This window comes from Macrotis lagotis, chromosome X, assembly GCF_037893015.1.
Source record: "Macrotis lagotis isolate mMagLag1 chromosome X, bilby.v1.9.chrom.fasta, whole genome shotgun sequence".
Classification (NCBI taxonomy): Eukaryota; Metazoa; Chordata; class Mammalia; order Peramelemorphia; family Peramelidae; genus Macrotis; species Macrotis lagotis.
Window position 1 is genome coordinate 345,980,521 of NC_133666.1, and position 27,865 is coordinate 346,008,385.

General features: G+C 36.3%; 1 protein-coding gene and 1 long non-coding RNA gene across 3 annotated transcripts; both read left to right on the plus strand.

The window, feature by feature from the left end:
* Positions 1-587: 587 nt before the first annotated feature.
* On the plus strand, positions 588-27,865 carry ROPN1L (rhophilin associated tail protein 1 like). 2 transcript variants are annotated; one of them, XM_074201712.1, is made up of 6 exons: positions 588-692; positions 1,540-1,698; positions 10,403-10,526; positions 12,099-12,260; positions 24,010-24,185; positions 27,667-27,865. In XM_074201712.1, the coding sequence occupies exons 2-6, from the start codon at positions 1,568-1,570 to the stop codon at positions 27,740-27,742; spliced, it is 669 nt and encodes a 222-aa protein (XP_074057813.1). In that variant the 5' UTR covers positions 588-692; positions 1,540-1,567; the 3' UTR covers positions 27,743-27,865. The 2 variants fall into 2 exon arrangements, with proteins under 2 accessions (XP_074057813.1, XP_074057812.1); XM_074201711.1 differs by lacking the exon at positions 588-692 and adding an exon at positions 920-992.
* On the plus strand, positions 13,338-21,613 carry LOC141498502 (uncharacterized). The gene is made up of 3 exons (XR_012471661.1): positions 13,338-13,554; positions 14,244-14,387; positions 21,596-21,613. It is a non-coding gene; the product is annotated as an uncharacterized LOC141498502 (long non-coding RNA).

Below are 27,865 nucleotides of genomic sequence, written 5' to 3' on the forward strand. Positions count from 1 at the left end.
TTGAATTTTAGACAGGTTTAATTTTAGATATTAGTGGGATGTAGTAGTTGGAAATGAGTTTGGAACTTGTAAATGCGGTCAGGCCCAGAGAGATTTGGATGAGTGAACTGTCACTTAAGAGAAGCATATGGGCCAAGAGCAGTCTCGGTGTGGTATCTTAGGTACCAAATGGAAAAAAAACTAAAGTTTTAGCTCTAGATTAACTTTTTGTTGTTTTTGGTAGTCAATTTTGAATTTTGAAGATTCGAGTTTTATGAAGAAAATCACAAACCTTCCAATTTCACATCAGTATATTTTATTTTATTTTTATTTTATTTATTTTTTTTTAGTTTTTACAAGGCAGTGGGGTTAAAGGGGCTTGCCCAAGGCCACACAGCTAGGGAATTATTAAGTTTGAACTCCGGTCCTCCTGACTCCAGGGCCGGCGCTCTACCCACTGTGCCACCCAGCCGCCCCCCTCATGCGTATCTTAAATGTAAAATAAAGGCCGCGGGGAAGGCCTCCTGGGTGTCAGGTGTGCTCCACGCATTTGGACCCGAGGGCCCTGCTAAACGGCCTGCCCGCCGGGCCAGGCCCGTTGCCGGGATACGGGGAGACAATCGCGACCCCGCCCCTGAGCCGGCCCGCCCGGCTCGTGGGGAATCGCGAGCTGCCGCCGTTGACCCCCATTTCTTCTGCATCAGGAGGAGTCGGTAAGAGCCGCCCCCACAGCTCGGGTCCCCCCCTTCGGAAAGCCGCCCATGCTCTCGGAGGGCTGCAGCCTCTCCTCCCCCGCCGTGGCCCCCCGAAACGGCTCCCTGGCCTCGGCATGAGTGCTGACACCGAAGCCTGACAGATGTCTCCCCGGCCTCCGGATGCTCCCCATTCCCAGGGAGGACGACGAGGAGGAGGAGGAGGAACAGGAGCAGGGGCGGGGGGAGGAGGGGAGGAGGGGGAGGAGGGTCGGCTCAGATCCAGTTAGGAAGCACCTTCTCACAGCTGTTTTCCCAGGGGTGAGAGAATTGGGGGGCGATGCTGTTTCAGTAGTTTTCAACTGTCCTGTTTTTTTCTGACCCCATTTGGAGTTTCTTTATTTTTGAAAAAAAAATACTGGAAGTGGTTTGCCATTTCCTCTCTTGCTCATCTTCCAGATGAGAAAACGGAGGCAAACAGGGTTCAGTAACTTGCCCAGAGTCGCACAGCTAGCTAGTCTGTCGGGTGATGGCCTTTTTAAAAAAAGGGTCCGAGATCCAACCTCTCCCTGCTGAGCGCTTTAAAATCCTTCTTTTGGTGTCCCCCGCCTTTCCCAAATGGAACGTTTACTATGTGCAGTTCCCCAAAAGTAAGACACTCCCTTCCCCTCTCCCAAGACCCTCAGGATAACTAAACCACACTGGTAAAATATGATCTTCCTCTTAAGAGCATGTAGAGCAGTTATTCTTTTTAATTATCTCCGTAGGACATATACATACATACATATACATACATACATATATATATATATATATATATATATATATATATATATATATATATATAAATTTTTTTTTCCTTTGCAAGCTTGGGGTCGTTAAACTCTCGAAGAATCATGCCTCTTCCAGATACTATGTTCTGCGCCCAGCAGATTCATATACCCCCCGAACTTCCAGATATCTTGAAACAGTTCACCAAAGCTGCCATTAGAACCCAGCCAACCGATGTATTACAGTGGTCTGCAGGGTAAGCTGCCCTTGGGAAACGCCCAAAGCGGGGCGCTACTTGCCTGGGGGGGGGTTGTTTATTTCTTTGAAATCCTTAATATTTAGACAAAGCAACTCTCAAGTCCTGTTAAGAAATTTGTACTGTGCTGTATTTATTTTAATTTTTGAAGTATTAGAGTTTTTAATTCCTCCAAAGAATAGGATTTTTTTTTTTTTGGCAAAAAGCCACTCCCGTTGCAACTAACCTATAAGGACAATTTTGAGGGATCAGAGCTATCTTAACCTTGCCTGTGATTGGTCTGACAGAACGCCTGCTAAAGGAGACTCTTTCCTGATTGGCCACTCTGTCCTTGGTGTTGTGTGACAAGATGTGGTCAGAGGAGAGTTCACAAACCGGCAGAAGGAGTGAAGCCCTATGGGCTCGAGCAACTTTGTGACCAAGTCTTGAAGTTTTAAAGTAGCTCGAGCAACTTTGTGTCAAATTCTTGAAATTTTAAAGCCAGGATGATTTGAGAGGTTTGTCTACTTCAAAGTTATATTCTCACATGTCAAGGTTACTGCTGTTCGTGGAAAGAAAGCATGGAGAACTGTTTTGAAGGGGTTCCTAGCTAGAGAGAGAGAGATTAAAGAGAAAGTTTTGAATTTATTTTTTAAAAATTTATTTTAATAAATTTTCTAATTTATATTTCATTTTCTGTAGTTAGAAAATGTATATTTAAGAGGGAGTCATAGATTTTACCAGATTCCTCAACGGGTCACGACACCGAAATTAAGAACCCCTGGTTTAGAGGCAGTATTTCTCAACTCCTCTCCCTCTCTCCTTTTCACCTAAGACTTCTGAAGGAAAACAATTCCCACTGATCCTTTTATTTCACATCTTCTTCTCCCGTGTGTTATAGTCCTTTTCCACAATACCTTGTATTTGCAAACCCTTCCCCCCGAGTTCCATTGTTCAGTATAGTTCACTTGGGTTCAAAAGTTCATTACCCCATTGTTCTTGGTGGGAATCATTTGTTATGCTTTCATTTTTGAATTTTGTCAAGGTTTTATTTTTTGGGAGGGGTCAATCTATCGTTAGTGTAGGAATATCTTAGTGAAGAAACATCCCTTTATACATCACTACATATTTGTAATTTAGAGTTGATCAGAAATACAAGTTTAGGTGATCAATCTGGCAATCTGGTCATTCAAGCAGCTAGTGTGTCAGAAGCCAAACATCATGAAACATCATTTTATTTTTACTTTTTCATGTAGATGAAAAGGAAAAAAAATCCAAACACACTTATAGAACTGTTCTAACCTACTAGGGTTTCTAGGGTAGAAGACAACATAGATAAAAGTGCTTTGCAACACTAAAAAATGGCACTAAACTAAACTAAAATGGCACTAAACTAAAAAAATGGCAACACTAAAAAATTTTTGTATTCATCTTTCTGAGATTGTTTTGTGTTAATTTTTCCCATTCCAAAGAGTGAAAACAGATAATGCCAAATCTCTAGATCAAAATCAGTGTTCCCTGACCAGAAGTTCGTTTTTCCTTATATCTGGAATGCACCATGATCAGTTTTTTGATTTATATTGACTAAGCTATATTTTTATATCATTTTATTCATAAGATTGGAACTGAAGAACCTTCCAATTGGTATTATGTGTGTGATTTAAACTTCAGTTATGATGGGTACTATTACATATGTTTTCATTAGCTGGTAATTAGACAATTATCCATAATTGAGGGAGAGGTGTTAGACATGAAAGACCATATAAGTTTGTATGTGTCAGAGGCAGGACTCAAACCCCAGGTTCCTTCCTTCAAGGCAAAAATCTTTTATCTTCTATCCATTATTAAATATTGTTAAAGGTTTACATAAGGTATCTTTTTCCCAAGGATTATTACCTAGTCCCCCCCCATCCAGAGACTTAATTTTTTTATTCTTTTGACTGTTTAGAAACACTTACATGGCGAAGTGGATAAAGCACCGGCCCTAGAGTCAGGAGTACCTGGGTTCAAATCCGGTCTCAGACACTTAATAATTACCTAGCTGTGAGGCTTTGGGCAAGCCACTTAACCCCATTTGCCTTGCAAAAACCTAAAAAAAAAAGAGAGAGAATTGTACTAATGTCAGCATTAGTTGAAAGGAGTATACTTTGACAGAGAGTGGAGGTACAAGACAGGTATAAAACAATTAAGACATAAAAGATTATACTGGGAGAAGATGAAGGATAATTAACATCACAAGAAGAGGAAAAAGAACCTATTAACAGTAGAGGGAAAGAAGGTGGGGAGGGTAGTGTAAACTCCAGTAAATCTTATTCTTGACATATTTGACTAAAAGAGGGAATGATATATATTCCAATTGGGTTTAAAAATTCATCCAACCTACAGGGAAGTAGGAGAGGAAAGGGGGGGGGGGACAGTGTGAGAAAGATAGCAATCAAAAGCAAAACAGTGGTGAAGAGAAGTATAAGGGGAAAGGGGGAAATAGCAAATACAAATAGCAGGGGAGTACAAATAGGGAAGATAGGATGGAAGGACATTAAAAAGTTGTAATGTTGTTTCTCTTTCATGATCTTCCTCCTTCCCTTAGTTCTTCTTTCACAACATGCCTAATATGGAAATATATTAAACATGATCTTACATCAGATTTCACTACCATGGGGAGGAATGAGAGAAGGGAGAGGGATAGGAAAAAAATGTGTGGAACTCAATAGATTGCTAAAGGATGAATATCAGCGGGGGAAAACAGAAAAAAAAACATGACAACATTAAACTGGTGAAAAGTGAAATGAGCAGAACCAGGAGAACATTGTATCCAGGAATAGCAATATTGTAAGATGATCTACTTGAAAATCTTAACTATTCTCAGTAATATAATGATCCAAGAAAATTCTGAAGGACTTATGATAAAATATGTTATCCATCTCCAGAGAAAGATCTAATAGAGTCTAAATGCAGATATTTTATTTTGGGGAGGTTTTTTGCTCTTGTTTTTCTTTCACAGCATGACTTAAGATGGAAATGTGCTTTTCATGACTATATATGGATATTCTACGTCAAATTGCTTGCTTTCTCACTGGGGGAGGGAAGGGAGAGAATTTAGAACTCAAAATATGAAAATTTAATTTAAAAATTTTGACATGTAATTTATAAAAAAAATAAAATGTTATAAAATATATTTTAATAATTATTAATTTTTATATTAATAATATATTTTATAAGACAATATTTTATATTAATTTGTTGTTTATGATTAATAATAATTAAATCAATATTAGAAGATAAAATGGCTTCTTCAGCAAGACTGAATCTTATGATTATCATCAACCAGTTGATAGGAAACCTGCTTGATTAGGGACTATTTTGAAATGAAAATTATAAAAATTAGAAACCTATATTAATAAATTAGTATTTTTTTAAAACTGAAAGGGGGGAAAGGGGAGAAATTTAAAAAAATCAGAAATACAAAACAGTGTACATAAAATACTTGAGAGACCAGACTTAGCTATACTTTATGCTTTATATGAGAAGTGTCAAATATGGCCTATGGGCCACATGAGGCAACCTGAAGATTAAAATTCAATTAGAAAATATTTAATAAAATAAAAAATTCAATGAAACATAAATATTACATCTTATAGTTGTGATCTGAAAAGATCCTTATGTACAATTTAGTGGTCTCTGTTTCTATTTTTTTAATTCTTTTTGATATAAATTTTATTTCATTTTCCCCAATTACATGCAAAACAGGTTTTAACATTAATTTCCATAACCTTGATTTCCAAATTCCCTTCCCTTCCTCCCATTCTACTCTCTCTCTCATTGAGAAAGTTACATGATAGAGGTTAAAAATTGTAGTAGTCATGTTGCAAAAGTAAACATAATCCTTCCCCCAAGAAAGAGAAACCTCAAGAAAAATAAAGTTTAAAAAAATGTATGCTTCAATCTTTTAGACACCATCAACTCTTATCTTTGGAATAGATAGATGGTATTCTTTACCATAAGTCCTTCAGAGTTGTCTTGTGTCACAGCTTAGCTGAGAAAAGATTAAATTATTCACACAGTTGATGATCCTACAACACTGCTGTTACTTTATAGTACATTTTCCATTACATCTGCTCGTGTAAGTTGTTTTTTTACAGAAAGCATCCTGTTCATTTCTTATAACTAAATAGCATGTCATCTTAATCACATACCACAATTTTTTTCAGCTATTCCCCAATCAGTGGGCATCTCAATCTCCAGTTATTTGTCACCAGAAAAGATATATAAATATCTATACACATAGAAATCCTTGTCCTTCCTGTTTTTCATCTCTTCTGGAATGTAGACCTAGTAGAGGGCACTGCTAGGTCAAGGGCTAGGCATGTTTTTTTTTTATAGCCCTTGGATATAGTTCCAAATTGGTCTACAGAATTGTTGCATCATTTCACAATCCATTTTTCCTACATCTTTCAACATTTATTATTTTCTCTTTCTTGTCCTATTAGACAATTCAATAAGTAAAAGGTAGTACCTTATCTTAGATTTTTTCCAACATGCATTTCTCCTATTAATAGTAAGTTAGGGCATTTTTGAAAAATTATTTAAATTTTTTTGATAGCATTGATAACCTAATTTGAAAACTTGTTTATATCTTCAGTCATTTATCATTCTATTAGAGTCACAGACAAGTCATGAGTGTCCATTACTTATGGCTATGTATATTCTCTCTAATAAAGTTAGAATTCTCAAGACTTATGAAGAACTTTTTCCCAGGTGGCAATATAATCAGTTTCATCTTATTTGATAGCAGTTTTATTTTCTTTTCCCTCTTTTCCTTTTTCATGTGTCTCTTGAGACTCATGTTTGAAGTCCAAATTTCTATTTAGCTCTGGTCTTTTCATCAGGAAAAGTTGGAAGTCTCCTGTTTTGTTAAATGTCCATCTTTTCCCCTGGAAGAGAAGGCTCAGTTTTGCTGGATAGTGAATTCTTGGCTGCATTCCAAGCTCCCTTGCTCTTCCATGCCCTTCAATCCCTTAATGGTGATGCAGCCAGGTCCTGTGTAGTCCTTATTGTGGTTCCTTGCATCTAAATTGCTTCTCTCTGGCTGCTTGCAGGATTTTCTTTTTTATCTGATAGTTCTGGAAGTTGGAAGTCTTTGATGTTTTCATTTTGGGATCTCTTTCAGAAGGGAATCAATGTAGTCTTTCAATAACTATTTTACTCTGGTTCCATGATGTCAGGGCAGTTTTCAATGGGTTGGCTAGCCTTTCTTCATTTTCCTAGGATCTTGTGTTGGGAAGGGGCTGGCTCACGGAGGTTTGGTGTTTGAATATCCTAGAGGCTTTGCTCACTGGGCTTAGTAACTCCAAGTGCACGTGGGCCAGTATGGGGTGCTAGAAGTTTTCTCTGGAGTGTCTGTGACCTTGATTTAAGGCCCTCTCCCTAGCTCTGGGGGGATGGGGGGAGCATCAAGATCTGAATTATCCTTGAACAATGTGGGCTGGGCCTTCAGGCTATATAGTTAATCTTATTATTCACTCAGTACTGAGAGAGAGCTGGGGGGTGGGGGTTGTTGTTACTGTGTTTATTCTGGGAAGAGCCCCTTTCTCTCTCAGAGGTGGGGGGGCACTAAACTGGAAAATACAGGGTTCGCAGCCCTGGTCTTCCAGGCTAGCAGAGCTGACCGAATTGTTGTCTAGCCACTGTGCTGGAGCTCTCCCACCACTCACAGGGTTTTTCTCAGGTTGGACCTGGGTCTCGCCCTGCTGCCCCTGCACTGGCTCTCTGCTCTCTGCCTCCGGCTCACCCATGTTTCTCTGAGACCTTCTTGGTAGATGTTCTTCTCCTTTGATCTTTCTGGATTTTGTGGATCTGAATTCTGTTAAGAGGCTTGATTCATATTCTGAGGGAAAGCCAGGAGACCTTAGCACAGTGGCTGGCTTCTCTCCACCATCTTGGCTGGAAGTGTCTCTAGTCATTTTATCAATTGGGGATTGGCTCTTATTTTTTAATAAATCTGTCTCAAGTTTGAAAAATGGGAAACTTGTCTCAATATTTTTTTCCTACAGTTACTATTGATAGTATTTTCCTCCATCCTATTCCTCCACCTCCATTCTATTCCCTCTTTCCTCTCACATGTTCCTCCTCAAAAAGTGTTTTGCATCTGACTACCCTTTCCCACAATCTTCCCTCCCTTCCATCACCTTTCTTTCCATCCCTTTTCCCCATCCCTTTTCCCTCCTACTTTCTTCCAGGTTAAGATAAGAGTTCTATATGCAATTGAGTGTGTATATTATTTCATCTCTGAGCCAGTTTTTTTTTTAGGTTTTTTTTTTTGCAAGGCAAATGGGGTTAAGTAGCTTGCCCAAGGCCACACAGCTAGGTAATTATTAAGTGTCTGAGACAAGATTTGAACTCAGATACTCCTGACTCCGGGCCTGTGCTTTATCCACTGTGCCACCTAGCCACTCCTCTGAGCCAGTTTTGATAGGAGAAAGGCTCAATCACTTCTCCTCACCTCCCTCCTGTTCTACTCCACTGCAAAAGCTGTTTTTTGCTTATGTGAAATAATTCCTCCATTCTACCTCTCTCCATTTCTTTTTCTCCCAGTACATTCCCTTCTCCCATTAACTCCCATCTTTTTCATATATTATCCCTTCATATTCAATTCCCACCTGTGCCTTGTCTACATGCAGTCCTTCTAACTGCCCTAATTATATGAATATGAGTTGTCAATATCATCTTCCCGTGTAGGAACATAAGCAATTCAATTCCCTTATGATTTGCCTTTCCTGTTTTACATTTTTATGCTTCACTTCAGTCTTGTATTTGAAGATCAGATTTTTCTGTTCAGCTTCAGTTTTTTTCATCAGGAAAGTTTGGAAGTCTTTTATTTCATTGAATATCCATCTTCTCCTAGATTTACTGGGTGGTTGTAACTTCTGCAATATCATATTCCAAGCCCTTAATGTAGAAACTACTAAATCTTGTTATTCTTACTGTGAATTGTTTCTTTCTGACAGCTTGCAATATTTTCTGCTTGACTTGAGAGAGAGCTCTGAAATTTGGTATAATATTCTTGGCAGTTTTTATTTTCAGATCTCTTTCAGGAGGTGATTGGTGTCTTCTTTTGATTTCTATTTTACCCTCTGCTTCTAGGATATCAGGACAGTTTTCCTTGATAATTCTTGAAAAATAAAGCCTACACTTTTTATGTGGTCATGGTTTTCAGGTAACCAGTAATTTTTAAATTATCTCTCATGGATCTGTTTTCCAGGTTAGTTGTTTTTCCAGTGAGAGATTTCACATTTTCTTCTAGTTTTTCATTCTTTTGTTTTGTTTCTTGATTTCTCACAAAGTCATCAGTTTCCCTCTTGCTCCATTTTATCCAGTGAACTTTTGTATCTCTTTTTTTCCATTTGGCCTATTTTGGCATTTAAGATGTTATTTTCTGCCATATTTTTTTGTATCTCCTTCACCAAGCTGATGACTCCGGTTTTCATGATTTTCCCACATCACTTTATTTTCCGCTTCCAATTTTTTTCTCTACCTCTCCCTTACTTGATTTTCAAAATCTTTTTTGAGCTCTTTCACGGCCTGAGATCAATTCATATTTTTCTTTGGGGGATTTGGATGTCATCTTAGTATTTTAATCTTCTGTATAATCATAGTAACTGTCTATAGTCAGGTTTTTTTCCCCTTCACTTTTTGCTCATTTCCCCAACCTATAACTTGATTTTAGCTCTGATAAGGTAGGACTCTGCCTCCGGGGGAGGACATTGCACTGTCCCAAGCTTTTATAACCTTTTTCACAAATACTTCTAGGTTCTCAAGTTCTTGATTTCTTCAATGTCTTATGAGAGGCTCTGACTGCTCTCCTGGCCTGTGCTCTGGTCTGAGGATGACCACAAGCACTCCCCGCCTCTCCTGGTGCTGTGAGAACAGTCTGTGCCCTGCTGTAGCAGTAAACTCCATTGGGCTTCTTCTCCTCCTCTTCCTTGGATGGGGTTCCCAGACTGCAACCATGATCTGTGTATGGGCAAAGCAAAGAGTCCTGCCTCATTGACTGTAAAGAGATCCCTGTATTTTCCTCCCAACTCTTTAACTTTCTGTGGACCAAGAACCCTGAGAGCAGCTGCCATACTGATTCAGTGGCTCTTGAGGCTTGCTCCTGCTGTGGTCTGGGCTGTGCCACTGAGGCGTGTGCTAGACTGGGCTCCACTCACTCCAGTGCAACAGTTTTTCTGCTGACTTTCCAAGTTGTCCCTGGTAATCTTGGCCTTGAGAGGTCTGGAATGACCCAGGTGCCCTACAGTCTGTGAGACAGGTCACTCTACAGCCCAGGTCTTTTCTAAATTGTTTCAAAATTTTGTTGTTTTTTTTTCAAAATTGTTTTCAAAATTTTCAAAATTGTTTCACTTGATCTTATTGTGAATTCTGCCTCTCTAGAATCTGTTTAGAGTCATTATTTAAAGGTATTTGGAGTGGTCTGGGGAAGAACTTGGGTGAGTTCCCTGCCTTTGCTCCACTATCTTGGCTCTACCTCTTGCCCCTGTTTCTTTTGAGTTTAACCCCACTGTTTAGATTGATGCTAGAGCTTGGATGAAAAATGTGTTGCTTTTTTGCCTTATATTATATTCATAATTTTTTAAACATACTCACAAAATTAATTTAAGAACCTAACTCATTTATTTTATAAATATTGATCCTATGAGCTTTTCTAAAATGTTTCTTTTACTGTTAGGTATTTCTCAGCCTTGTCACGAGGGGCTCCCCTTCCTGTAAAAGAGAGAATTGAACTGCCTGTGGCCACCCAAAAAACAGATACAGGATTAACAAAAGGACTCCTTAAAGTTTTACACAAGCAGGTATAAAAGAACTTGTTTTATCCAGCTAACAAGTAATTAATTCCCTACCCCCCTTTTTTAACTTACACAATAACTGTATAGCATTTTTGTACTTCAGCTCCAATAATATTTTTATGGTTTAATTTTTTTAGTTATTTAAATCAAACTTGACTAAGTATATTAAGTGGTTGACACCACACAGAAACAGTTAGTTCTATTTTCACATCCAACAAATTTTTTAAAGTTTATTCAAAGAAGGAAGGCACTCTTTATAATAACTATATATAATTATCTCCTGTGCCTCAAATTTAAATGATTCACTGTTAGGTTTCACTAAGTAAGATTACCCATTATCACCTAAATCTTATATCATCATAAATTAATTCATGTATTAAATATTGTCTTTTTTTTAATCCAGTGGTTTTTCCACAAATAGTTACAACTCATCTTTTAAATTATTCCCTGAATCTTTTGAATCATATTTCCTACCTTGGCTTTAAAAACAAATCTAGCATATTAAAAAAGAAATTGTTCAGTACTTGGTCTCTAAAGCCAAAATTTTCTGATCTTTATTTTCATTAGAGGTGGTATTGTAAAATTTCAAATTTTTTTTTCTAGGAAGGGAAAATAGTTTTAATGTTTCATAGATTAAGGTTGTATGTAACCTGGGTGGCACAAATCCTTACCAAACTCTTTCTGTATACAAACTAAATCGGGGCGGCTAGGTGGCACAGTCGATAGAGTATCGGCCCTGGAGTCAGGAGTACCTGAGTTCAAATCCAACCTCAGACACCTAGCTGTGTGGCCTTGGGAAAACCACTTAACCCCATTGCCCTGCAAAAACCTAAAAAAAAAAAGACTGTATACAGACTAAATCCAATGAGGGGAATGGTGAACCTCAAAAATCACATCTCTTTGTAAATATGTTTTTCCCCATTTTTAATCAGGAAAAGTGTCATCTCCTTTAGGACTTCTACTTTGGACAACTTTGGTATATATTACTCAATCTGTTTTTGGAAGTCTCTAGGAGTAGATAGTTATTTCATAGGCATAAAGAATGTTTGACAGTAAACTGTTTCTTCACTTGAAGACTCCATTTCAATTTAGGGCAGGATCATTCTGTAGAAATTTTATTAGACTGAAACAGTTTACATAATAACTATTAACTCGGCTTTGTATTTGAAATTTGAGAATATGAAAATCTTAATTCCTCTACCTCTTTGGAAGAATTTTGCTTTTAAGGAGAGGTTGAGGGGCAGCTAGATGACACAGTGGATAGAGCACCGACCCTTGAGTCAGGATGAACTGAGTTCACATCTGGCCTCACTTAATAATTACCCAGCTGTGTGACCTTGGACAAGTCACTTAACCCCACTGCCTTTCAAAACTAAAAGAGAGGTTGAATTGTGGGAATAACTTTTGAAAACCTACTTCATATCTCATGGCTTTAATTTCTTCCCCAATGACAGTTGATTTAAATCATCTTCAGTGTCCCTTCAAGTTAAGTGTTGAAATTTAGAATACTGACAATTTAAAAAAATTTTTTCTGTCCTATTCTACATGATTTTAACTTACCATTTATATTTCTTAAAGCTTTCTCACTCAGAATTTGTGGATCTAGAAGAACTTACTAAGAAATGGAAAACTCTGTGCTTGCCAATGGAAACACTCAAATTCATTCTCAAAATGGATCCTGTTGAAGACAAGATAGAATGGATGAAATTTTTCTCACTTGCCTGTAGCACACTAGGTGGAGTAGGTATCTTTACAAAGCATTAATAATTTTGTATAAGACAGTCAAAAGTGAAGGAAAAGACAAGGAAATAAGATTTATATAGTGCCTCTTATATGTCAGCTAATTACTTTACAATTATCATCTTGTTTAATTCTTCACAATAACACTAAGAGATGGGTACTTTTTTATCCTCATTCTACAGGTAGGGTAACAAAAAAACAAGCTAATTGACCTGCCCAAGAGCATGCAACCAGTATGTGTCTGAAGCTGATTTGAACTCAGATTTTTCCTGACTGCAGGTCCAGTACTCTAATCCACTGAGCCAACTGGCTACCTCTAAATATCAAAAACACCTTAAAAATTTGATTTTGAATAACTGAAGCTAAAAATTACTATGACCATTTTGGTAATTTTGTTCCTGACCTATAATTTTCAGTTAAGTTTATTTCTGACATTCTAAAGCCCTACTCTGATGTGCCTCATTGTAGCTTAGTAGTGACTTGTTCAAAGGCTATTTCAGGTCCTTTAAATGTGAGTCTAATGTCTTTCAAGGATAGCCCAGCTAATGTGGAAGATTTCATTGAGAAATTGGCCCGAGGGTGATAAATTGTTTGATCACATCAACTCTTATCGATGGAGGAGAATTAACCATGAAATCAACTGTCAGTTTAAGTATTGAACTGTATGGTACAATCCTTTTAAATTCAGTAATAAATGTATTTTTATAAATATTGCAATAGTACAGGAAAAATTTTATAACAAAAACTCTTTTATTAGTGTTATTACAGAAAGATTTAGTTTCCAGTGCTATGTGTACCAGAAATTAGGAGTAAAGTCTTTGCACATCATTTCATGTCTTACCTTATCTATTTTTCATGCTTTCCTCATTGGTAAAGGAAACATAAAATACTTTAAAATCTTAATCATATAAACTGCAATAAATGATTTGCAGTTTCTGTGTTAAAATATCAGTTATTCAGTCAATAACCACTTAATAAGTACTTCTGCTGTGCTAAGGGATATAAAAAGAAAAGTGTGTCTGCCCTCAAATAGCTCTAATGGTAGAAAACAAATGAGAGGGGAAGCACTGGAATTGTCTTCTTGCAGAAGATAGAATTTCACTGAGACACGAAAGAAGCTAGGAAAGCCAGGATGCAGAGCTAAGGAGGAACAGAATTCTGGATATGTCTCCATGCTCAGCCAGAGCTTGGAGATGGAGTGTCTTATGATGCAACAGTAAGGAGGCTGTTGTCACTGAATCAGAGAATGTGGCAAAAGGAGTATGGTGTAAGAAGACTGGAGAGGAAGAAGGGGGTTAGTTAGGAAAGGCTTTGAACTTCTCCAGCAATATTTTTTAATCCTGGAAGCAATCAAATGAAATTTATTGGGGGAGAGAAATGATATGCTTAGACTTACACTTTAGGAAGTCCTTTTTTGTGGCTGAAGGAAGATAGTTTGCAGTGGGGAGAGACTTGAGGCTGGCCAACACACCGCACTAGAGTGTTATGTAGTGGAGAGATGGTGCAGAGGTGAAGCTGACAGGCCTTAGTAACAGATTAGCTCTAGGGAGTAATCCAGGATAACTCCTAAACTGGGAGTCTGATGGACTGGGAGGATGGAGGGGTTGCCCTCTACTATCATAGGGAAGATTGGATGGGAGGTGGGAAGAGGATAAGAGTGTAAGGGAGAAGATAATGAGTTGAGTTTTCAACATGCTGGAACATCCAATTTGAGGTGTCTAAAAGGCAATCAAGATGCAAGACTCTGGGTGTCAGCAGACAGATTGGGACCAGGATGTGGATCAGCATTGAGATAATTAAATCCTTGGGAGTTGATTGAAATTGCCAAGTGAAGTAATAGAGAAGTGGACTCAGGATAGATGTGGAACATTTATGGTTAGAAAAGGGTATAGGTATCCCACATAACATATAAATAAGATAATGATAAGTCATGGTTATAATTATACTCAAAGCACTTCTGTATTTCTTGGATGCCCACAAAAGAAAATGTTGGTGGGAAGTGTGAGGAGGCCAGAAAGGAGGATTTAAAAGCCCTTTGCAAAGTGGAATTTCAAGTGACAGAAGATGGAGGGAAGAGATATTTGAGATGCTTGTTTGACTTGTGAAGGATGATGCTTGCTATTTGAGGTAATATGGAAAGAATCTATATTTAAATGAATATCTATGAAACTCCAAAAGAAAACATATCTATTAGTGGGAGAAAAACCAATATGTGTAATGAAAAATATTTTTGACCTTGGCACAGATACTTCTGGCTAGAGGTTTATAGTGTAAACTTGGGCATGGGGAGTATGTCAAAATCCCTCATGCTTGTGGCCCAAAAAATTGACATGGCTATACAAAAAAAGGATCAGTGTATGAAAAGACAAGAACAAGAGAGTGAATTTAATTCTTAGAGGAAACAACCCCCCAACACACATACATGCAGTTTTATTAATATGAAACTTTTAATTATGGAATTTTAAATTTTTAGTGATTAAAAAGAAATTTCATAATTTAAATATTTATCTCACTCCTCTTGAAAAAAACTAAAACAAAAAATACTGTCTTTGGAAAAATACTTAACCTATTACAACACTAGATGGCGACATTTTGTCATGAATAAAAGCTACACACATCAGTTGATGGTTAATATACTTTTAAGGCCTACCTGGCAAATGACTTCATTGAGTTAAAGGAGAGAATACTTGTTTTGCTCAACTATGTTAAGATTATAATATGTCATTGAGGAGGCATCTCATCAGATATATCTAGAAGGAGGAATTTTAAACTCCTTTGTAAACCTTAAACCAAAAGTTATTTTATCAGTTGTTAATTTTGAACAGTGGGATATGCATATTTTTCCTTCTCTTTTTCCCTCAAGTTTTTTTATTGTAATTACATGAAATTTAATAGGTATAAGAATATTAAATATTCAGACATGGAAAATCAACTTCACAAGAAAAGATGAGGGGACTGGTAGCTGAGTTAGACAGCAGTTCGAAAAAATAGGGTGGGGGGGGAGTCATTCTAGTGGTCATTCTGAGAGCCCAGAAAGCTAACATGTTCTTGGGCTACATTGAGAGACAAAACCTCACTTCTTGGAATTAAGTGGCAGTATTCATTCCTTCTGCATTCTGGTTTGGTTAGATCACATCTAGCATTGTTTTGTATTTTGAACACAATAAATTGAGGACCATCCAAAAGAATGTCAGCTAGAATGGTACAAGGGCCAATTCTGGTCCACAGAAAGATTAATAGTTGAATGAACTGGGGGAAGCAAAATAGCTGTTTTCAAATGCTTGAAAAGGTTGTCATATCGTGGAAGGAGGGATTGAATTTATGTCCTTTGATCTCAGAGAGCAGAGCTGGAAGATGAGGGTAAAAGACAGATTCAGTCTTCTCGGAGTTATCCATAGTGGAATGGGTTGGATTTCCTGGTGTAGAGCATCACAGCACTTGCTTGGGGCTAGGTTGCAGGAATTCTCTTTCAATTCTGGATTGGACTAGAGGGTCACTAGAGTTCCTTCCAAATTTGAAATTCTGTGATATGTTGTTGAATATATATATATATATATATATACACACACATATGTGTGTGTGTGTGTGTGTGTGTGTGTGTGTGTGTGTGTGTGTGATTTATCTATTTACAAATTTATATGGTTCCTACCCTACCACTCATCAGTCTGGGTATATATACCACATACTTTTGAGCCATGGCGAATTCATATTCATTGAGCTCACTCACCATTTTGAAATAGTAATGATACTAATTATGACATCTTCTGGCTGAGGATGTTTGCCTGACCTAGAATGAATTTGACAAAAACTATTCTTGGCTTTGCTGACAGTACAAAAACAGACTGTCATGAATTGTTCCCCTAGACTAAAGAATGGTAGGTAAACTGTCCCATATGACACTATAGTCTTGGTCACATACGGAAGCTAGACATGCAGTAAACTTTGATTCAGTAGCTGATAAAGTTCTTTCTTATACTTGAATGTAATATTAATAAGCACTAACTACTACTACTACTACTACATAGATTGTTATAAGAGTAGGCTCACCTGTCAATTCCATACTTTCTTTGAGAGTTTTAATGAAAAGCAAACAGAGCCAAAATAAGTATGAACCATGGAACGAAATATAGCTGTTAATACCAACCTACCATGTGGAAATATAATTGTGCTGGTACATTATTATAACAGCAAACCCACTCCCTTCCAAGGATGGGTGGAGCAAATGATACAATTGGACTCCGTTATTTCAAGTACTCATATAGGGCAAAATGGTAGGAAAAGAACCAATGATTTCAAGGGTTCTATTCATGAAAATGAAGTTGAAATGACAAATAGAGTAGGGGTTTTTTTAATAGGGACTTTTTGATTTTTCATATAAGAAATGCATTAAGTTGCTCTTTGGCTACAATTTCAGACAGCATTCTAAATTGCTGCCCCTCTTCTTGCTCCTCTCTCCTGCATCTCATGGTAGCCCTTCTAATATATACTATACTGCTCTGCTTATCTTTTAGGTTAGTTCAACTTCTGTTCATTTTAATAGTTTAGTTCTCTCAAGGCCCTAGCAGCTAGCAGGTAATTGAAGAAACCTCTGTGCTCAGATTTTAATTGTATGAATTCTTAATGTGTAATAAGCATAAATATTTCTTTAAATCTGACACTATATCTTAAGTTAAAGAAACTTAGCTGCTATGAAAGGGGGCAGATTTTAGTGCTACATTTCTGTTCAGTTTTTTTAGCTAGTCCCATAATTTTTTCTACCATTTCTATTGTACTACTTTGAAATGGTGGCATGACATTGGTACATTATCTATGTTGTATAACTTTATGAGGCAGCTAGGTGAATAGAGCAGCAGCCCTGGAGTCAGGAGGACCCAATTTCAAATAATCCTCAGATAATTAATATTTGCTTAGCTTCTTTGACCATGGGCAAGTCACTTAACCCCTTAGCCTTGAAAAAATTTTAAAAAAACTATGCCTTCCTTAGTAAGGATTTCCTAATCAATTGTCTCCTATAAATATCAGTTTTTCCCAACACTTTCAAATTGTCTCATCTAACAATTGACCTTCATTTCTAGGGATTTTCACCCTTGTAGATTTCTTTGTAGGAAAACAATCATTTTTTAATAGCTTCTCACTTGAAATACCTCATTGTTGACAGAAATTATTGGAAACTATTTGAACATATGCTAGAACTATTATTATGAGAGGAGATCCCTGAGTAATGGGAAGAATAATCCTAAGGGATACAATAGTTATGAAATGGTCAGTTTTTTTAGGATTTATTGTACTCCATGCAAACTGAGTTCTTGGCTACAAATTAACTTTGAGAGCAGAAAAAAATATTCTCTAGATCCTAACATAGATATTCATTTGCCAAATCTTTACTTGTTTTATCTAGACACTAGATGGCAGTAGAATAGGCTCTGGAAAGCCGGACCCTTGTATATCCTACAGTAGCAGGAGATCAATAAATCCAAGTTCCATAAAGTCGGATCCTTGGCTTAACCTAATATTATTTATGTTAGATATATCTTTTCTGCCAACAGGTGAAGTCTTAAAAGGAACAATGAGCACTTTTGGATACAACCTTATACTTTGACACCATTTTCCCAAAGTTGTAGTATTATTTGGAGTGACCATCAGGAACAAGATTCCTCCTTTAATAATCATTCTTATAAGTAGAATGATATACTTCTCTATTTGCTCCCTCTTTCTTTCCCTCTTTGCACCTTTTTCTATCCCACTACCAACATGATAGAAAATCAAGGCAATGACACTAGCCAAAGATGCCATTACTCATTTGATGACAATACTGTGTCCATTGTTCAAAGATCCAGTCTAGCAAACTTTGGAGAGATTCATCTTCAGTTTGGTTTATGGGATGATGAATTTTTTTGGCCTCGGCAAAATTCTTAAGACAACATCTTTAAGTTTATAGAGGGTGAGAATGTATTCAATGGAATATATGATATATTGTGATAAAATCATAGATCCTTGAAAGAAGTGAAGTAAACTTGAATATTTAATGTTAGGTTCTTACCTACATTTTCAGCTCCTTGAGAACCTAGTACAAAATGTTCTATTTCATTTTATTCTCAACTGAAAGGAGGCAGCCTAGTCTAACAACTAAAGTCTTAACAAGTCAAGAAGTTGTGGTTCCAAATCCTACATCATATACACTTATGTGTATTACCCTGTATAAGTCCCTTCATTTCTTTGTGATTTAACTCTCCTTAATCTGAAAAATAGAGATAATAGTTTCATAAAAAGGGTTTTAGAAAAAATAAATGAGATATGAATATATGTATTTAGAAAAAATTGAGTTTAAATCCAGCCTCAGACATTTACTACCTATGTGACTTCAGGCAAGTCACTGAACCTTTGTCTGCCCATTTCCTCATCTGTAAACCAGTGATAGGAATAGTACCTACCTCCTATGATTATTGTGAGGATAAAATGAAATAATCTTTGTAAAACTCTCAGGTACTGTAGAAATGGTAGTGATGATGACGATGATGGTGATGATGATTAGTGAAGTGTTTTGTCTCAAACACTCAAACTACATATATATATATATATATATATATATATATATATATATATATATATATATATGTATATATGATCTGATTGTGAATACCCTTAATTAACCTGGAAATTAACCATTACAAAACTTATAAATCTTAGAACTGTTTCAATATAAATTACATAAAAATTAAAGGATTCTTAGATTCTTCTCAGTGATAATACTTCAGGAAAATAAAATATTATAATTTAATTTGCATTCCAAACTTTTATATCCAGGCCTAATCTTTCTTCTTGAATCCCATCACCAACTACCTGCTGGACATGTTTTCCTAGTTGTACTAGTTGTTAATCAATAAAAATAAAGTACCTACTACATGGTAGATACTGAGGATCAAAGCCCTGGGGGTACCAAAAAGTCAAAAGACAGTCTGTTCTCAAGGAGTTAATAACAGCCTAATAGGGAAGATGACATGCAACAAATATACATAAAGCAAACTACATTCAGGATAAATAAGATATCATTAACAGGAAAAACGCTGGGATTAAAAGAATTCGGAGAACACTTCCTCTGGAAAGTAGGATTTTAGTTGGCACTGCCAGGAGATCAGTATCACTGGAAGGAAGAATACATGCTAGTTTGGAATAAGGTGTAAGAATACTAGAAAGGTATTATAACCCAACCACAGGATTGTGTTGTAAAGGTCAAGTCAAACGGTATTTTGTATTTGCTCTTGGAGGCAATAGGGAGCCAGTGAAGTTTTATTCAGGGGTGTGTGTGTGCGTGCGTGTGTGTGTGTGTGTGTGTGTGTGTGTGTGTGTATCTTTAAATATGTCTAAATATTGGTTAGAAAGAGCTCTGGTTCTGAAGGGAGAGAACTGAAGTTCAGATTCTCCATCTTAATATCACTACCTGTAGGACCTTAGGCAATCAATCATAACTTAATCATAAAGAGAGAAAGTCACTTTAGTGACTGAATGGTAGATGGACTGGAGTGGAGAAAGACGTGAGTTAGATCCACCAGCAATAGGTGAGGAGGATCTGCACTAGAATGGTGACGGTGTCAGAGGATAGAAGGGGGAACATAGGAGAAATGTTGCAAAGGGGAAATGGACAGGTTTTAGCAATAGTTTGATAATGGGGAATATTGGGGGGAGTAGGAAGAGGTTGAGAGATTATAAGGAATCCTAGGCTGAAAACCTGAAGGACTGGGAGGAGGTAAGGGGGGAGGGTCAGGTTTGAACATAATGTTGTACATAATCAATTTGTACATATTGCATTTAAGAGGTCTGCTGAACATCTAGTTCAAGATATCTTAAAAAAGCAGCTGAAGATGTGAGATTGGAGATCAGCAGGGAAATTGGAGTAGAAAAGATAGATTTTTGAGAATTATCAGCATAGTGATGGTAATTAAATCCATGGGAGTTAGTGAAATCATCAGTTTAGTAGTAGAGATGGAGAGAACAAGACAGGATAAAACCCTGGGGGATACCTAAAGTTGGAGGGTGTGATTTGGAGGAGGAGCTAATAGAGGATAGCAGGAGGGAGAAAATGAGTCTTGGAGCCTAGAAGTGACTGAGGAGTGAGTGAATAGTTATCAATAGATCAAAGAGAAGTCCAGGAGAATTAAGGATTGAGGAAAAAACACTGGATTTGGCTAAGAAATCCCCAGTAACTTGGGAGAGAGTTTTCAATGGAATGATAAGGTCAGAGGTTGGAATTAAGAGTGAGAAGAAAGAAAATGGGGGCACCTATAAAGATAGCCTTCTTGAGTTTAGTTAGAAAGGGCAGAAGAGATGATAGGAAGGTAGTGGGAATGGAAGGGTTTTTTTAAGGTTAAGAGAAGTGGATATGTTTGTAGATAGTAGACAGTGATACAGTAGAGAGACTGAAATAGTATGACAAAGGGAACATTCAGTTGGATAAAGGATGCAATGGTATTGCCTGAGCAGGGGTTAAGCCTTGGTAAGGATTAAGACCACTTCATGTGAGAAGAGCTGAAGAAGAAAATGTAGCTGAGTGATGAAGGGGAGTTATAAAAAATAGGAGGCAAAGTTCTCAGCTGAGAATGAGGGGAAAAACCAGGGGGGGTGGTTTGAGAACTGATTAAACAGTTTGATAGAACTACTGTGGAGAGAGTTCAAGCGAGACTAGTCAGATGGCCTAGCAGCAGTGAGAGGTTAGGTGAAATAAATTTTGTAGTGAATCCAGTCAGAAGAGTTGTATGATATTCTCCACTGTCATTCATTGCCCCTAGTGTAGGAGCTAAGGCAGTGAATGGTGGGAGTGATCCAGGGAGGTTTGGCTAGGTCTAATTGGTGACATGATTAAAGGGCCTTGGGAGAGTTGGTTCATCCAAGGGTTGGGTCTAAAAAAGAGGGGCTAATGCAGGAGAACTGACTTGGGAGAGAATTGAGGAGTCAAGGAATTGGAAGTCATAATACATATGTATGAAGAGTATGGTTATAGACAATTCTTGAACATAGAAGGTGGTACATATTGTGAGTAATGGCAGAATCAAGAGATGACCATCACGACCAATGTGGGGACTGAGAGTAGGTCATGGAGGTAGGAAGGTTGAAATATTTGAAGGAGAATTAATGTGTATGTTGAAATCCCCTACTTTGCGAGAGGAGAAAAATTGAGAGGGAAGAAAATTGAAGGGAGGAGTGGCTTGGGATTTTGATGGTAGTGATGAATAACATAAACCTCAAAAGAAGCAAGGTTACTGAGCGATGGAGGAAGGAAGAAAACCTGGAAGTTGCATTGGAACTGATTATTTTCTCCTGTAAAATTGCCTCTCCTCCAGCTTCCCCTGGTTGCCCAGGTTTGTAACCTGGTAGTAATCCTTGACTTTTCCTTTCCCTCATATCTCTACTCTGATATGATATAGGCAGTTGTCAATTTATTTAATTCTACTTTCTACTTTTAATTATACTTCCATAACATCTCTCACTTTTATATGCCCAGCAAATCTAATTTACATTACTTCCCTGCCTGTTCAAAGGCTTTGGGTCTCCCAAATACCAAGTACAAAACCTTTTATCCTAGGAATCAAGGTCCTCCAAAATCTAGTTCAAACATACCTTTCTAGTTTAATTTTTAGTTTTTTTCCTTTGTGTAGTTTCTAGTGGTATTGGGCAACTAATCTCTTGTTTTGGTCTCTCCTTTTTCAATTTTTTTTATTGTAAAATCAAGTCTTCTCGACCACTCTAATATCCAATACTTCCTATTCAATATTATTTTTTTCTAAAGGTTTTGTGACATTGGTTATGGTTCTCTTCTGTTAAAGACTACTCTATAGGGTTTATCATTTATATCCTGCCTCTGATGACTGTGTGTACTTCAGGGCTTTGTCATGAGCCTTTTCTATACTTTCTCAGGAACTTCATCAAGTTTCTATTGATTCCAGCTATCATCTCCAGGCAGATGACTCAAAATCTATCCCTCAACTCCTAAGCTCCAAATACGGATGCCTCTAGATCACACAAGTGGAGACGATGTTTCAGCAGGAAATTGGAGATAGACATCTCTCAGTAACTTCATAAAAAAATTTGTATAAACAACAATCAATGATAAAGCCCAGGTGCTATGGATGAGGAAGGGTCAATAGATTGCACACCTATGTTATTTTACTGTATAGCTACTGTACATACTTAATAAAGTTTACCTTTTATTTCTTAATTCCATTTATTATTATGGCATGATTTAATAAGTCTGCATTTTAGTACACTTTATGACTTAGACAAAGGTATTTCAGGTGGTGGGGGTTGGGTGGACAGAGACAAATTACCATTACATAAGAAAAGCAAGAACTTATCTGCATTGTAAAATGTCTTATTACATGTCAGGACACATGTAATAATGTCTAGCATTTATATAGTCTCTATTATTTTGTTTTATTATTGTTTTTCATGTAAAGTCAAAAAAGATAATTTTGGATTTACCAGAGTGAGTCAGGGAAGGCTTTTTGAAAAAAAAAAAGGATTTGAAGCCAGTTCTTGAAAAGATTTGATAGAATTATAACAGGCAGAGGGAAAAGGGTGAAGAACGGCAGAGGTGAAAAAACAAAGTTGAAGAGCTGCTTTAACTTTTTTAGGTAGTCAGGAAGATCTGACAAAAACTCCATTTTATTTTCAAGATCAGTTTTATTAATATTATCAACTTTATTTGCTTAATTTTCTTTAATTTAAAATTTTTTAGTTCATTTCTCAAAGAAAAGTCCATCCCATTCCTTGTTTTTGTATTCACTGGTCATACTTAACTTGAAATTGAGAAACATTTACCAAGTTTTATTTCATCCATTGAAAGGTCTTTCAGAAAACCTCATGTTTTTGTGGGAAATGGAGAATCTTTCTGGTTATAACTTGAAATTTATATAAAGGATATGGTATAATTTGTATACACCCTACCAGTTTATTAGTACAATGTCAATAAAACATGTGAAAAGTCAGTGTCATTTTTTTCTGAATAGGAAATTATGGTTTGAAATAATTGACCAGTGATTATTTTATGTCATAAATTTCTGGACTTTATCACAGTATCATTAACAATACTCATGTGGATAGTAGAAAATTGGAAAGTATTCTTTCTTGCAACATGGTATGAATGCAAAAAAATACAGAATTATGTAAATATGGGTAATAGGCAAAATCTACTATCTTTTAATTAATGTAACAAAAATAAAAGTTGGAGGGTAAGGGGAGCTTCAAAAATCAAGCAAACCCTCCAAATCTGCAATCTGTGATATTCCTAAATACTTAAATTGGGGTATAAAGTCACAAAATATCAGAAAAGTAAAATTATGAACATAGCTCTCCTAAAAACCTGAAGTTTATTTAGGACACATGGAAGAAATTTCAATAGTTGGTTGACTGTGACAGGATTAAGACTATTGTTAAAACTTTATACCAACTAGATCTGCAATTTTAGTGTAACAAAAGTAGTTTGGTTTATGGGTGGTATATATCATTTTCTCTCCATCTTCATGACCTTTTTTTTTATTCCTCACAATTTTTAATAGTCCACAAAAATATGTTTTTAGATCAATTATATGCTTTTTCCTTTTTTTCTTTTCCCTTTTTCCTGTCCTTTTTTCTTCCCCAATTCTTTGACAGAAGTTCAATAAAATATTTTTGCTTCTTTTTTTAAATCATTAATGAATGATATGAATCTGAATAGCAAATTTAACTTTTTTTTTATCTTTGGTGATGTTGTTTCCAGTCATTACAGAGTGCAATGAAGAATGCTTGTGAAATTCTTACAGAAGATCCTGAAGGTGGACCTGCTCGCATCCCATTTGAGAGGTTCTCTTACATCTTCTCTTATCTCTCAGGATTAGATCCGGATAGAACTGAAAGTGAGAGTAACATTTTTCTTACTCATCTTGAAGAAACAGTGTAAGTATAAACTCAATCTGATACTCTCTTTTATTAATGAATTTGGAATCTACTATGGAAAATATACATTTCAACCTAAATAAACTTATAGTTTACTTTGTTACACACTAATAGTTGAGATTGATAAAAAAAATTCAAATTTAAATTTTTATTTTTCAAATTACATGCAAAGGTAGTTTTCAACATTCATGTATTTGCACTGAGTTCCATGTTTTCTACCATCCTCTCCCTTCTCCCTCCCCACAGTAGCAAACAATCTAGGAAAAAGCTGTACAATTGTGTTTAATACATCTCCACATTAGTCATGTTGTGAAAAAGGAATTAGAGGTAGAGGGAAAGAAAACACCATGAGAAAGAAAGGAAAAACATAAAAGATGCTCTAAAAAAGTGGACATAGTATATTTCGTTCTTCAGATATCATAGTTTTCCTCTGGATATGCATGGTATTTGTCCATAGCAGGTATCTCAGGATTATCCTTGATCTCTAAACTGCTGAGAGGAGCTGCATCTATCATAGGTGATGAGCTCACAATTTTATTATTAATGTGTACAATGTTTTCCTGGTTCTACTTCTTTAATTCAGCACCAGTTCATGCAAATATTTCCATGCTTCTCTATTTCTTACAGAACAATAGTAGTCCATAACATTCACATATCATAACTTGTTCAACCATTCCCCAAATAATGGGCATCCCCTCAATTTCCTATTTTTGACACTACAAAAGGAACTGCTATTAATATTTTTGGACATGTGAAATTTTCTCATTTTTTATGATTTCTTTGAGATATTAGAACTAGAATTGGTAATGCTGAATTAGAGGGTATGGATATAGGCATAGATGGATCAGTACACAACTCCACCAACAGTGAGTGCATTGATGTCCCAATTTCCCCACATCTTCAGTAATATTGATCATTTTCCTTTTTTGTTATCATAGCTAATCTGATGGTATGAGGTGTCATACTTTTAATTTACATTTCTCTTATAAACAATGATTTGGAAAATACAGAATATAGGTAGTTTTAATTTCTTATTCTGAAAACTGCCTGTTTACATCTTTTGACCATTTATCAACTGGGGAATGACTTTTTTTTCTTTTTTTAGGTTTTTATTGAGAGGCAAATGGGGTTAAGTGGCTTGCCCAAGGCCACACAGCTAGGTAATTAAGTGTCTGAAACCGGATTTGAACCCAGGTACTCCTGACTCCAGGGCCGGTGCTTTATCCACTCTGCCACCTAGCCGCCCCCTATGACTTGAATCTTGTATGATTATAAATTAGCAGTGAAAGCTAAGCTGAGACAATAACACCATACATGTAACCAACACTGAGGATAAGTAGATTGTGAATAATGAATTGTGTTAGAGGGAAGGGTCTTAAAGGGGAAGAGTAGAGGATGGATATTAAGGGCAAGTGTGAAGCTAAATTGTGAAAGATGGATAGAAAGAATGTGCAGGAAATGAACAAGATGACAAGAAGTCAGAATGAAGTTGAAAAACCAGTTTAGTATGGTAGAAATGATAATTAAGCAAAGCAAAACCCAAGCAGCTCTGTCTTTTCTTCTTTTTTAGAGCTTGCTGGATTTTTGCCATTTTTTTTTTTTTTTTTGCTATTTGTTTGCATTTTCCTCAGGGCAGTGCAAATTGTTTTCATTTTTAAAGGATAGTCCTTTCCTCCAGAAGCTATAATAGGCAGCAAATAATAGGGAATAATAATAAAGGTAGATTATAATAGAGATTCACAGAAACAAAATTGTAATTGTAGAAAAGGATTTAAGAAAGTATATTGTGTAATTATGTTATGTAGCAATGAATAAATTCATTTGGATTATATTTGTACTTGTTAGTGCCAAACCCTCATCTGAATTTGTTGGTCACTTATTTGTCATGTCCAACTCTTTTGTGAACCCTATTTAGAGTTTTCTTGGTGAAGGTACTAGAGAGAGTTGCAATTTCCTTCTCCAGTTTATTTTGCTGATAGAAACTGAGGCAAAAAGGGTTTAAGTGACTTGCCTAGGGTCAATACAACTTAATGTATGTGACCAGATTTGAATTCAGGATGATCAGTATTTCTGACTCCAGGTCTAGAGCTTTGTTCAACCGTTCGTGTGACACAACTACTCCCATTTGAATTTACTTCTTCCCTAATTGTAGTCATTAGTATAATACATGTATATTTTCAAATTTTATAAGCCTTAAATTTTGAGTGGTTTAGGATGTTTTTTCCCCCAGTTCTACAATTTATTACTAGCTGTGTAACTTTATGTAAAAATGTCACTTAATCTCCATGTGTTTCAGTTCATCATTTACAAAATAGTGTTAATATACAGGATGTTCCAAACATCTTAATATGCAGTTTTAAAGTTTTATTTAATGGATTAAAACTTCAGTAAGTTTGGGATACCTTATATATTAGTTTGATAACATCTATCAAGAGTTGTTACAAAAAAGATCAATATATGTAAATACTTTTAAAAATCTATAAAGCATCATTTTAAATAGAACAAAAAATATAATGGGAGGACTGATTGACTACTGGCTAGTCCCCTATAACATATAAATGTAAACTTAATTTTTTTGGAAATGGTAGCACAGAACAAACCCACTACTATTATAACCAAGGCATAGATAACGAATTCCTGTCCTTCACAAGAGAAATTTAAAGAACTATCTAGTTGTCCATGAAATTGTTAATTGGTCTTTCTTGCTATGGATATTTTAGCCTTTCATTATATGTATATGTTCCTCTAGGGAGGGATAGAAAAGCATGGCATGGCATGACCCTGTGAGGGTTGTGATAGGATTGAACTGTCAAATGAGCCCTGAGACTGATGAAGAGAAAATGGAGGACAGCCAAGAAAGTTTAGTTTGATTTCTTTAGTTCTATTAAGGAAAAGAGGTGGTTCAGAAAGAAAGGACAAAGTGAGGGTGGTGACTTAGTACAGCATCCGTCATCAGATCCAGTTCATGTGCATGTCATGGCATCACCTCCCTGATGTTATCTTCAAGAACAAAGGACAAACAATATCAACTCTCAATATATAAGGTTTTAAGGTTTGCAGTGCTCCTTTAAAGACTAAAGAGAAGGGGTGGCGAGGTGGTGCAGTGGATAGAGCACTGGCCCTGGAGTTCAAATCTAGCCTCAGACACTTAATAATTACCTAGCTGTGTGGCCTTGGGCCAGCCACTTAACCTCACTTGCCTTGCAAAAACCTAAAAAAAAAAGACTAAAGACATCTCATTTGAGTTTCACAATAACAGTATAACTTTATGCATCCATATTCATTATAAAGTATGCATTGGAAGAGAAAATATTTTGACCTCAGAAGAAATGTCATATGAATACATGTTGTTGAAAGGGTATTAAATGACCATAATTAAATTTATTTAGAAAAAAATTTATATTTTTACAATAAAATTTTTTTAAAAATTTCCCTGCTATAATAAAATACTAATGATTATGTCTTTTCTTATTTTTCTTAGAGTTACTAGGAAAAATGGCATGATAGGAGTTTCAGATTTCTTCATAGAAGACAAGAAGAAATTGCATACAGTTTAAGAAGCAAAATTGGGAAAAATTTCTCAGAAAACATATGGCACTAGTTCAGAGAAGAAAACTTTTTAAAGACAAATAGTGCTTTATAAAAACTTAGCACAAAATACAGCTTTGCATTAACCAACA

Bases quoted from the DNA above. Each gene is read 5' to 3' on its own strand.
- ROPN1L (XM_074201712.1), top strand. From the start codon at position 1,568: ATGCCTCTTCCAGATACTATGTTCTGCGCCCAGCAGATTCATATACCC. The intron at 10,527-12,098 runs GTATAAAAGAAC...TATTTCTTAAAG, and splicing joins TTAAAGTTTTACACAAGCAG to CTTTCTCACTCAGAATTTGT. The intron at 24,186-27,666 runs GTAAGTATAAAC...TATTTTTCTTAG, and splicing joins ACTCATCTTGAAGAAACAGT to AGTTACTAGGAAAAATGGCA.